General features: G+C 39.8%; 1 protein-coding gene and 1 long non-coding RNA gene across 2 annotated transcripts in view; both read left to right on the forward strand.

Annotated features, from left to right (window-relative positions):
- LOC133347227 (uncharacterized) overlaps window positions 1-12,934 on the forward strand; it is a 344,284-nt gene that overhangs the window by 224,733 nt on the left and 106,617 nt on the right. The window lies entirely within an intron of this gene.
- LRRC9 (leucine rich repeat containing 9) overlaps window positions 2,139-12,934 on the forward strand; it is a 58,266-nt gene continuing 47,470 nt past the window's right edge. Inside the window, 6 exon segments of the mRNA XM_061559314.1 lie at window positions 2,139-2,279; window positions 3,544-3,676; window positions 5,607-5,825; window positions 6,935-7,075; window positions 7,382-7,445; window positions 7,750-7,820. Of these exon segments, the coding sequence (XP_061415298.1) occupies window positions 3,653-3,676; window positions 5,607-5,825; window positions 6,935-7,075; window positions 7,382-7,445; window positions 7,750-7,820 (519 nt within the window). The 5' untranslated portion in view covers window positions 2,139-2,279; window positions 3,544-3,652.

The raw sequence follows: 12,934 nt of genomic DNA on the forward strand, positions 1-12,934 counted from the left end.
TCTGTTTCCACTGGAAATGATTGATGAGAAAGAGAGAGAGAGAGAGGGTGCTGGGTGACAAGATGTTAACTACTTCGCCTGGTATACATGAGGTCAGGGGTTCGACCCCAACCCTGACGTCTGTATATTTGGAGTTTGCATGTTCTCCCCGTAGTTGCGTGAATTTTTTAAAATCCAGGTCCTCCAGTTTTCCCTTCACATTTAGAAAAATGCGTTTCGATTATTTGGCTACTATAAATTTCCACATCATACGCCACTTCGTTGAGCTATGATTTGCTTTTGGTAAAGACCTATATAGTTCAGTGGGCCTTAACTGTTAAAATACAAATTTGTTTTAGTTTAGTTTATAGGTTGCTGGCGATGGGAGGAAACCAGGTGAACGTTGGCATTATTCAACCTCAGTCACAACACACCCAGAACCTCAAACCGTCCGGCTTTCTTGGTGTTCAAAGTAACAATTAACAATTGTGCCAGTACATATCATAAACTTGAAAAAGTGGGACTATTTGGCAGACTTGAAAAACTGATACACTGGTGTTGAAGGATGAGGACGTCTGTTTCAAAGGAATTTACAGAAATTGCTGCCCATATGCACACAACCCAGGCTAGAGTAGAATAACATCAGCACAATAAATCAAGGCACGCTCAATCACCTGTTGGCTGCCAGGTAAAATACAATCTCATGAGTAGACTGAGGTGCCAATGAAGAATAATCAACAATCTCAATCGTTATATCACTGCTTAAATGAGCAATGGGACAGTGTTTTTTTTCTGTTGTCAGCCCAGAGCCAGTGGTGGAAAGTTCCCATTACTGCTGGTAAAGGCAATAATGCAAACATAACTTTCAATTTCAGGAAGAAGAAAAAAAACTAATTGTAAATGCCGTTAACATTTATTGGATAGTATATGCGAATGGTATTTCATATTTTAAATGCAGTATGTAATATATGGGAAGGTAATACACGGACTGAAGCACCATTTGTAGGTGTAAAAATTGATCAAATTGCCTGCTTAGAGGTCAAATTGACCCATTTTACGATTAAAATAGCCATCATAGTTACGGCGTTGCTCTCGTGGAAAATAACTGTAATTAAAATTGACCTTGCTGCTGGTTGCCTCAAGCTCCCCAGCAATACAGTATTGTAAAACGTGTCATCTCAATCAATCAAACAGCATTGTTTGTTCACAACATGGTTGGCTATGCCAAACGTTTAATAGGTTATAACGTCATCACCAGTCATGGTATATCTACAGAAGGATGAAGTCCTCCCCCAACTGTCGCCAAATATGACAGGCTTGAAATGAAACAATCCATTTCGCACACGAGCTGATTTAATCGCTCCATCTCCTGGGATGACATCATCTTGGGTTTGTTTTTCACCTTTGGCTGTCACTCCTTTCCTCTCCTCCACCATTGGCTATCACCCCTCCAAGCCACGTGTACTGCCTGAGCCAAATAATGTTTTAATCAGTCAACATTATGCCCCAGAACTGTGCATGTTCTCTAATCCATGGGTATGCACCTCTCCATGCTTTCATACACGTATTGTCAGTTAGTTTTCTATTTTATCCATTGCACTGCGAATCAATGCAACTGAAGTGACACTCAAGACTCTAAATGCCCCTTTCCCCACCATAAACAAACTATTTGGTGCTGCTGCTACTGCATTGGCAGTGGTGCATAAGTAATTAACAACAACAAAAACGCAACACATTTATCAATAACACTTTTCGGCCGTAACAGAAAAACATCGATAATAGGCGACGTTTCAGTCAATAGCCCTTCTTTATAGCGCCTGTATAAATCAACAAGGGCCATTGCCCGAAACGTCGCCTTTGATATATGTTTGTCTTCCATTTCAGGCTTCACGTCGCAATCAAATCTAACTAGCAATGACGTCACAAAGGGATAAACACAAACGCGTCATCGTCACCTGTGCACGTGACGCCGAGACGGTAACTCCGATGGAAGCCACGGCTGCCATAGCAACCGGGGGGGACGCCCAGAATGACGTCGTCCATAGCAACCAACATGGCGCCCTGGTTACCGAGGACGCCGTTGCCCACCGCGGCGTGCGCGACCACTCGAATCAAAGTAAACACCTCGATTATGATTATTGTTGTTGTTGTTGTTATTGTTGTTGACGTATGTTGCTGTTTAACAACGCGTGAATGATTACGAAAGAGTCCTCGGCGGAATGCGTCTCCCGAGAGGACGGCTATGAACGCGACAAGCGGCCGCTACTCACGCAGCCAGCTATGGCTGCAGGGTTTTGGTGGTAAATGTTGTTTATGTTGTATACGTTGTTGTTTATGTTGTTTATTGTGAAAATCCTGTCACAGTTCCTATGATCACCGTTTCATTGCTTTCATGGCTTTATTTGGGTGATTTCGAAAAGTTTTTTGGTTTGGCCATGTTTGTTGTAGCACGGAGTGAGACTGAGGAGCCTTAATCTAAGTTCTAGATTTGAAGCTTTCGTGACTGCAAGGATTCATACTTTTAGGTTTTTTTCGGTAAAGTCACGTAGGTAGAAATAAATAATAAAAATAATAGAAATAAAATTATTATAAATTTTATTTATATTATTATAAAATTATTATAAATTTTATTTTTATTATTATAAAATGATAATATTATAATAGAAATAAGAATTGAAATAAAATTATTATAAATTGTATTTCTATTATTATTTCTATTATGTCTTTTTACGTGACTTTTACCGAAAAAAACCTAAGAGTATTAATCTAAGTTGTTGTTGTTGTTTGAATTGCATCCCACTGGGATTTGTGTACACAGCGTGGGTGCACGGTGCTTTTCAGCAATATTTTGCTGTCTTTTCTTGGATTTTCTGTCTGCACTTAGTCATATATTCACTTTAAGATGTTTTCTTGTTCATGTTTTTTGTTTGTAGCGGTTGCACCCGATTCAAGAGCCGAATGGCTCACAGGGCTATACCAAATAAATGAACTTTAACGTGAAACGTTTGCGCTACAGTGCAGGGAAGAGTGCATCTTACAATCACGAGAATGCATTGATTGGTAAAGGAAGGGCGGGAGTTTACAGCTTCGTGCGAGATTAGAAAAAGACTTCAAAGTTACCGTCGAGCGTTATTAATTAATAGAATACTGAGTTCCTGATTAACAGCGCTCGAGTGACTTCGCTAAAGGTCACCCCCAGTGCGTTACAAAGCGTCAATGCGTGGGTGTCTCTCTTCTTATTCTTCTTAATTCGTGTGGCTAATGTTGATGCCCAGCAAGAGCAATCATTTTACATTGAGGTGGTTGAAGCAGGTAATTGCGTCAGGGCTAGCGGAGTCTTTCGTGGATGTCATGGTGTTATCATGGAACGCCTGAACCGTAAGACCGATTCGTTTTGCGTGTGTTAAATACGTATTATTTTAAGGCTGATGCGGAACAAGTCGTTTTTAGCATCAGTGTTGTGTCTCGTGAAACAATGCACTTAACCAAAGCAAAGGAAGCCTATGTACAATTGAGGCCGTACTGTACTTACAAAATTTCCCCCACATTTTTTTTCTTTCTCAGATGTCCGAGCTATCTGTTGAATAGAGGAATTGAATTGTCGGCTGTTGCATCCATGTGCTTTACTGAAGCTCAAGTACACGTGTGAGCAGATATCCAGAACTACGCTGCAATGGAAGACACCATCAGGGAGCTGGTAATGTATTCTATTTTTAAGCTAAATTCTATATGCATAAGACTCATATCTTAGTAGCATGGACATGCGCTTTACTCTGCTAATGGAAATTGATTAATGGTGGAAAACCTGGACACAGAGAAATGCAGTGAGATGTTGCTTTTGCAGAATACTTTATTTCATTGGCTTTGAAAACTAGCAAATTCCAGCAGGTTGCATGGGGATTGGCTGCTCGATTGCCTTCAATGAGAGTGAGGGGAACAGCTACTTGATAGAGTGTGGACCATAACATTCAGCTTGAGAGCACAGCGGGTCTTAAAAGTGTGTAAACAGAATAAGGAATTCCACTTTTACTTGCAGCTTGAGTGTACTTTACAAGTTGATAAACTCCAGGAATCAATACATCCTGACAAAGAAAAACATTGCGGACGATTGTATGTTTCTCTTTCATGTATATTGATCCTTTGCTTTTAAATATTACTGACTCGCCAGGACAAGCGGATTGAGAAACAAATGAACGAACTTACTTTAACATAATGCTGTGATTATAATGATTGCAGTGTTGCTGCAAAGTAGACTGTAGGTTTCTTCCAAACAAAAATTTATATTTAAGCCCATCATACCCGAAGGAAATGCTAAAATGCATAACATGTAAAATCAAAAGTGTTTGTTACTTTGAATGACAGGCTCCTAAAAGAGATTATAACTTTTTTTGTAAGTGCTGGCTCATGATTGCCAATTAAGTATGGTACTATTAAACATTTGTTTGAGCTTGAGTGCGGTGTTGTGTCATAGTGACAGCTACAATGTCATTGAAAATGATTACATTTGAAGAAAATGCAGATACAGTAATAAAAAATAATAGCGACTGATATAGTTTTTCTATAGTTTTTCATGTCTGCCTTGTAAAAATTATGCTGAATCTCAGACTCTCATCTGGTAAATTAAAGGATATTGATTGCATGATAAAACACATCTTGCCCTTCAATTCCCGTGCTAATTGTGAATTATTAAACTCTGAATGAAACCACTCTCATGTTTATCAAGCAGTTGTTGATGAAGGTCAAAGTTTTAAATAATATATTCTCTATTACTAAATATCTCATGCAAAATATAAATTTCTATGATACCTAAAGCAGACATTCTTAGAACTATAAAAAGTGATACGTTAACCCATTTTAACAAAATTCAAGAATAGACTTAATCAACACTTTTTTCAGTGACTGACATTGATGAAAATAATAAGCTTGACATAGAAACAGAATGTTCTCAACTGGAGCTATGGTATTGTTTTATATTGGGGCTGTACAATGAGTTAATTTCATATTAAAGAACTGTCGCTGTCATTAAAGGTTTTGCAGTGTTGTTTTTTGTGGCCTCATTATGATCTAGTCATTTAGCCCTGTGGTTAATGTACTTGAATCACAAGCCTAAAATATCTCTGGTGTTGATAAAAGGAGTACCTAAATACCACTTTGTGTCCAAGTAGTCCTCATGAAGAAGACTTTCTCCCACTGACTCAGGGCCACCAGCAGGCATGTGTTGCCCCATTGCTCATGTTATCAGGAAGACAGGATTTGGTGAACCTGTGGTTTAATGATTCTTAATTGCATGTAATACTCAATTTTCATAACCATTCTGAAACAACTGTATAAATGCCTTCCCTTATTGGACATGGTTCATACTTGCCAGGCGGCTGATTTTTAAACCATTTTACTGCTTACTGATTTTCGCAGCTAAACTGTTTTCCTTAAACATGTAAAGTGGTATTGTTACTTTTGAAAAAGGGTATGTGGTCAAATGCTTTCATGAAAATCAGTTTAACACTGTTTTATTGGTAGGCTAATCAAGTGTACATGGTGCAGCCTGGCCCCAAGCGTTTGAATGAAATCCCTTGCATGCTGTTGTCCTGCGTGATGTCCCCTTGGCCACCTCTCACCCCCCGTGGCAGTGTGCGTGCAACGGTGTGCCGTATGAGCGGCTGGCACAGGAGGGGCCTGGCGTGGAACGGCTCGAGATATTTTTCTCGGGATACCCACGCATGGTGGGGCTCTCCAACTTCCCGAACCTGACAGTGCTCACGCTGGTCAACCAGGACGTGCGGGACATCGAGGGTCTGCATGGATGCCGGCTGCTGCGGGAGCTCTGGATCGCCGAGTCGCACGTCACAGTGAGACCCCCCCCCCCCTAAAGCCACGGCAGCAAGGCACCGCATTGTGCATATCAAGCACTATTCTGTACATGGGCAGCCCTAAGGTCAATATACTGCCAGATGGGGGCCTGCTGCCCACAACATGGCTTATTTGACTAAACTTCACCGGGTTGGTGAAGGCAGAATGCATAGGCATGTGATCATATATTTACAGTACAACAATTAAATGTGTTTTGAAGCTCACGGTGTAGCGCCTCAGCCTGTAACTAATTATTAATGGTGGTTACCCATCTAAGTCAGTAACATAAAATACCAGAATTCCTGTCTTGGCATGGACATGTATGCAATAACTTGCGGTGTGTGATGCAAACACGACATCCTGATAAAGATTTGTTAGGATGGTGCTGCAGTTGGAGCACTTGACTGATCATCAAAATGGAGCGAGTTAAAATCTCAGAGGTCAACTCATCCTATCATCCTTTTTGCAATGAGTGGCTTCTTGGATTGTTAACAGTGCTCTTCCAGACCTCCACCACGGGAATGTGGAATTTACGCCAAAAAATATGAGTGGCAGCCTTTTACTCGTTTCAGCAGGGAGATGCTTTGAATATATTATTTTTGTTATAAAGTCATGTCCAGTCATCATATCTATATTAAAATTTGACCAAATTGGCTCAGATGCCCATCACTGCAATCTTCCAACTCATAATACTGTACTTCGGTTTTACCTGTAAACTTCTGTAAGAGAGTTCCCTGTCTCATGCGGCCTTGCTATAAGCCCGTAAATATCACTGGTAGGAATTGTACAATGAACAATGATGGTGCTTTGTGTAATATTTATAGAGTACATTCCTGCATAATGTATAGTGGATGTGAAGTATGGTAAATATAAACAGCAGGGCCAGCAACTCCCACAGCTCAGCTAGCCATTGCAGACCCCATTTACATTTGTATATTTTCCTCACTTAGCACAACTAACCTGCGATGACACATCCCCCGTTGATTAGCTCCGCTTTGAGACGCCCATTATTACCGTTCCAGACCTTATTTGTTGTGACACCTCGTCATGAAAACAAACAGGTGGAAGGCTATTATTATGTAGAATCTATTCACTCGTTTCCCCCCAGGTGATAAAAGGCTTGGAACCATGCCGAGAGCTGCGCAAGCTCTACCTGTACAGCAATAACATTGCCCGCATCGAGGGCCTGGAGTCACTGCCACTCCTGGAGGTGCTGTGGCTCAACAACAACTGCATTGCTGCCATCGAGGTGGGGGCCTCAGCATGTTGGCTTAATTCTCATGTGGAAAACACCCGTCCCTAGGCCACTTATACTTTGAATACATGTGTGATCCCTTTAGAAGGGGGCTTTGAGGCGTACTTTGTTTTTGCTTTATTGTCGTAGTTGTATTTCAATGGTACTATCAGTGTGACGTCACGAGATGAAGACATTCATTCAGACCTCTCGCAGCAGTGTATCATGGCATTGTGTCAAAGAACAGATCCAGAATATTGATGTACAGTAAAGGAGTAATTGTGAATTATAAAACTAATATTTAAAACATGTATTTTTCAGAATCTTCATTGCCTGCAGCATTTGAAGGAATTAAATCTTGCAGATAATCAAATTGAATTCATTGGTAAGTTTATATATAATTGTGTTGACTTGCTGAACCAACTCCTAAGTATATTTTATAGATATATTTGTAAAGAAGATATGAAACATATTACCTTGTTCAAATTCAATATGATGAGCTATATTCTGGCTCATTGAATTCAGTAAAGGCCACCCATAAATCCATATTGCAGCCAGTATTATTTGTTTCATCACAAAATAGCAGGCGATGTAATTTTTATGCTACTGGTTGTAGTGCATTGTATTGAATAGAGGTGTTTGCTGATGAAGAGAAACTGGTGTAAAATACATTTATTTTGTTTCCAAAGGGCACTCACTGGATTCAAACCTTGAGCTGGAAAGACTGAATCTGTCTGGAAATAAAATCTCAAGTTTCAAGGTATCACATTGTGCAATGAGCATTCAGCAATTATAGTTAGTGTATCACACAACCACAATTTGTATTGTAAAATGTTCCTCCCTCATATTTTATCCAAAGTCTCTTGCAGGTGACTATTGTCATAATAGTCTCTCTATAATAAATAACAGTCAGTATTTGATGTAATATTATGTAATCATTTGGAACATGGCGCAGTGATAGAGCATTCACCGCTTGTTGCAGAGGTTCGTGGTTTGAAATCGGCAGGTCACCCTGGTTAATACCGTGAGTATATAAATCAATTGTGAAAATTCGAACAACACTTCATTGCAGAACATATTTGCAAGTACTACATACAAAAAGCCTTTCTGAATAAACGTTTAATATTGGCAACATTCTCAGTGTTCATCCATAGTATCTGAGCAAAATGGCAAGATGGGCTGGATGTTTGACTTCTGCGAGCAAGGGAGAATCTTTAATAATATTTTATGGCTGTACAGTAGTGGCTTCTCTTTGAAGCTTAGCTTGGCAGAGCACTGTACTCCTGGCGATGATGTTGTCTGTGACCTGGATTTTTACTCGTAAATTTTAAAGAAATATAAGGCGGGATATGATTGGACAAAAATATCAGTCAGTGCAGTATTCATGCACAGCAGCCCTTGGAAACACACACAGAACCACAACGGAGAGTTGTGCATCTGAATATATATGCAAGGCAACTTATATCGTTGGCAAGTGGAAAATATGTTTAAATCAGCTTTCGACTGGCTGTCAATTATTTTACTATTCCCATGCAATATTGGGGTGAGTTATTTATATAAAACAACCTTCTTAGACTCTTGGCAACAAACACAATGCAAATCAATTAGATATTATGAAGTGTCCAAATACATGGGTACTACTGGGTGATTTTTCTGAGCCAGGACAAGGCGAAATGGTACATACTAATGGTGTGATAAATAACACAGTAAAGACAGGATAACTGAAACATGAAACATCCATGTTTTCAACATGGATTCGAGCAGGGAAATAAAGTCAGAATTAGCAGCCACAAATAGCATAAAGGGTGGATTGGTGGTGCAGTGGTGAATGCACAGTGCCATGAAGCCGGAGACCTGAGTTCGATTCCAGGTCACAGCTAATGTTCGTGGCAAGTGATATCTGAACCAGTCCTGGGCCTTCCCTTCGCTAGCCCACACAGAAGTACGGTCAAACACCCCCAACAACCAACAAAGTGTGGGGGGCCATTGCATCCGTGGATTGACAAAGGGCCATGAAGCTGAATAAATAGCACAAGTATAATGTTTGACGGATGCTCATGGCTCCTGCTTAGAAGGATCCTGATTTTGGTGTTCGGCCAATTTCTCACTATTTTTGAATGTGGAAGAAAACTGAATGGCCCAAAGTCCCTTATTTCTTAACTTTAACCTCAATAATTGAAAATGCATTTCTTTAAAAAGTTTTTTGTGTTTGGTTTGTTGTCCTTCCCCCCGCATCTCCGATGAGCACGGTTGGCTATGTATAGTGTGCAAGGAGTTCAACATATATAAATACAACAATAGTGTTAAACGTACTCTTAAATAGGGTGGTGGAGGGTTACGACACATACATTTATACTTATGCGATATAAACCAAAAACCTTTATTATGAATAATATTGGTCGCGATAGCCTACGTGTTAAGCAAGAATATGTTGAGAAAAGTGACCTTACCATACAAATTAGGAATTTTCACCACTAGATTAGGACTGTCAGCAGAATTGAACATCAGCTGATGCTTTCTTGAGCTTGAAGACACTTTGAACTCTTCCAATAGTGTTGATTGTATTAATTCATGATTCAAAACTGGTGTCACTCCTCAATAGCAGTTTCTCTAATTGAAAGAGAGATTGAATTGATCCACTTTGACTGATCACACCTGTGCTGGTTTGTATTTTGGCGCCTGGCATCATGCGCAGCAGCTGCCGTGCTTTTCAGGGAAGGCTGACGCGTTGACACCGATGAGAGAGCTCCGTTATTGCGGGCGGACTGAAAATACGGATTGCCACAGATTTCACAACAGTGTTTACACAGCCCGTTCTGGTTACTAATTTCACTAATGGCATGAAATAGGTTTGTCTCATACGCTTAGTTACGCACTGAATCATTAAATAGCCACCAAAGACGATATAATCACTTATATTTTCATCTTGTGTCATGTTAGAATCATTAAACATTGCTTTATTGATAGAGTAGAATGCATTTCGCTGTCTCACTATGGGTGTTTTGAAGAGGGCATGTTTTCTCAAATGGTGCACCTCCTATATACGATTGCAGTTCTCTTTACAGTTTACATTCTAAATGGTTGTATGCGCTACTGATTTTAACTACGATATATTGTGTGCCTTGTCTGCTCTCATATTGTTACCAAATTTACCCTGTGATTTATTTGCATGACAGGTAAACCAAGCAATCTGGGTTGGCCTACTTGTTCTGTCAGCCACCCATTATTTCATAAGGGCACGCACTCGACACACAGCTCCTTCTTGCCCAGTGAAACGGACAGGTCAAGATGACCTTTTTTGCAGGCAATATGTGTGCCGGTGAAACAGAGTGGGAATATCTGTTGTCATGATAAAGATAAAGTGGCCATTGTTTGTTTTATGTACAGTGCAGTACCATATGTGTATACAGTGTTTGGCTTGATCTTTTTCATTATTTGCCATTCTCCTATTTGTTTTATACAACAGAACCTCCGTATCATTGGAGCCTCCATATATATCAGAAACTAACAGCTGATCAGATACAGTGCTACCAGTGACTAAGCCGATGAGCATCTGTTACCAGTCCCAATGGAGGCAACATGCAATTTTAGCTGCAGAGGAAAGGGAGTGCATTACTGTGTCCCAACTGTGGAGTTTGTACCATTGAAGCAGAGTTTAGTGTACTCCAGAGTTGAACATCAAATTATTATACTCCTGAACATTACTCAATTAATGAGACCATCACATTCAATGTACATGGGATGTTGTAACCCATGTGCCTTTTGGAGATATAAACCCAGGTTCATGGGATATGGTGTCGAAGCACCATGCTGCATTGCTTTCAATGTCTGTCATAGCATGACACATCCAGATCTGGGAGGGTGGCGCTGTGGATAGAGTGCTCAACTTACAATCAGAAGGCTTTAAGTTCAAATTCTAGTCAGAAGTTAACTTGGCCCACGTCCCTCCAGAATTAATCAAATTAGTACTACTTAGTGGAATCTACAAAGTGGTTGTCTTATGAAGTAACTCGTGCCAATCTTTGGAATGTAGAATTCTAGGATTGATCACCCTGTCGCTGGCCGCCTTTGGGGAGGGTGTATAGTATGAAAGGCCGAAACACCCTAGGAACCAAAAGGTCACTACTGACGATGCGCTCCCCACATTTCACCAGGCTCACTGTTCATGAACTCTTGGAAGTGCTTGCACAAAGGATTGTAACATCTCATCCTGTGTTTTTTGGAATCTGAATATCAGTGGCTCAGGACTGCTGCACACTATTTAAAAAATTTAAACACTTATATTTAATTTACAAATTTTGCAGCTGTAAATAATTCTGGCATTAGTTCACAATCATAACCTGAATATATAAGTATACTGGAGAAATCCGATGAGCTTTAGAGCTCTTTTTCACAGATGTCCAGTAGGGAGGAGGGGGGGGTAAGAACGTAAACCCATCACCCAAACATATACAACTAACCAAGCAAAGCCCACTGAGGTATTAACTTGTTTTTCAAAAGCGACCTGGTCACAAATGATAGCTCAACAAAGTGGCCCATCATTTGGACATTTATAGCACCAAAATAATCTAAATAATCTCAATGCATGTTTATAAATGTGGAGGGAAAAACAGGAGGACCTGGATAAAAAATCCACGCGACCACGGGGAAAACATGCAAACTCCAATTATACAGGCGTCAGTCGGGATCGAACCCCTGACCTCCTGTGTACCAGGCGAGGAAGATAACATCTCACCAAAGGGGTGCCCCTTTCATAAATAAATAAAACTTCATTACATTATCAATTCCCAAGTTTCGGTAAAGCAGTAAAACAAAACAAAATAGTCCCAGACCACAACAAGACAACACACAGTCCCTCAATAAAAAAGTGTACGTAAAATTTTTACTCTCAGAACATTGTTAAGGATAACATTTACAAATCACAATCGCAAATGTGGCTGTATCCAGCACTAATCTTTTGCTTCAAAATATTTTTTGAAGGAAGATTCATGATGTTAATGAGGAAACAAGGTTGTTGTTTCAAAACGTTGGTGCTGCAATGGCAACGGCTTTCTCACCTATTCCAATTCTTGTTCTTGGGATAGTTAAAAGGCAATTATAACGACGCCTTAGGTTTCTTGGATTTGACAATGGGGTTAATTAATTCGCAAAGTATAGCGCAGATTTTCCAATAAGGGTTTTATGGATGACCAGGGCCCAATGTTCTTCTTGCATCAAGTGATATATTGGAATTTAAGTAGAGGTCTCAACGGTGGGTCCTGTTTGGCACATCCAGTGCAATCGAAGAGGAGAATGATAAAGCGGTTTTAGTCTGTTTATAGTGATTCATTAGGAGCTGATATGTAAGAAGCATCACCGTAGTCAAACAGTGGTAGAATGATAACTTCAACAATTTGTAGGCGTAATCGAATGGGAAAACAATGTTTGGTTCTATATAAAAATCAGCAAATATATTTAATTCGGAGTGATTTAAGTTTAGTCCAAGATTGTTTAAATATAATGAGAACATAATTGGACTCAGCACAGAACCTTGTGGAACTCCCTTTCTTATTTTAATATTCATGGATAAAATGTTATCACGAAGTACCTTTTGAGAACGGTCTTTAACCATTTTATTGTACTGTCTGAAAATGTTAGTTGACCAAGTCTTGTGAGTAGAATATCATGGTCAACAGTATCACTGACTTTTAGTCGAGGAATAGTGCACCGCAGTAGTGACCTTTATCCAGGTTACTGAAGAGAACATTTCATACATCCACCATTGCTGTGGTCGTGAAGCAATCCTCTCGAAAACCAGACTGTTTACTGTGAAAGAGATTGTTCGTTTTTAGGTAGCAGTTTATTAGTGATTCAAGTTTTTTTCGAGTATTTTAG

This window comes from Lethenteron reissneri, chromosome 25 (genome assembly GCF_015708825.2).
Source record: "Lethenteron reissneri isolate LAM-NWPU_2019-01 chromosome 25, ASM1570882v1, whole genome shotgun sequence".
NCBI classification, from domain to species: domain Eukaryota; kingdom Metazoa; phylum Chordata; class Hyperoartia; order Petromyzontiformes; family Petromyzontidae; genus Lethenteron; species Lethenteron reissneri.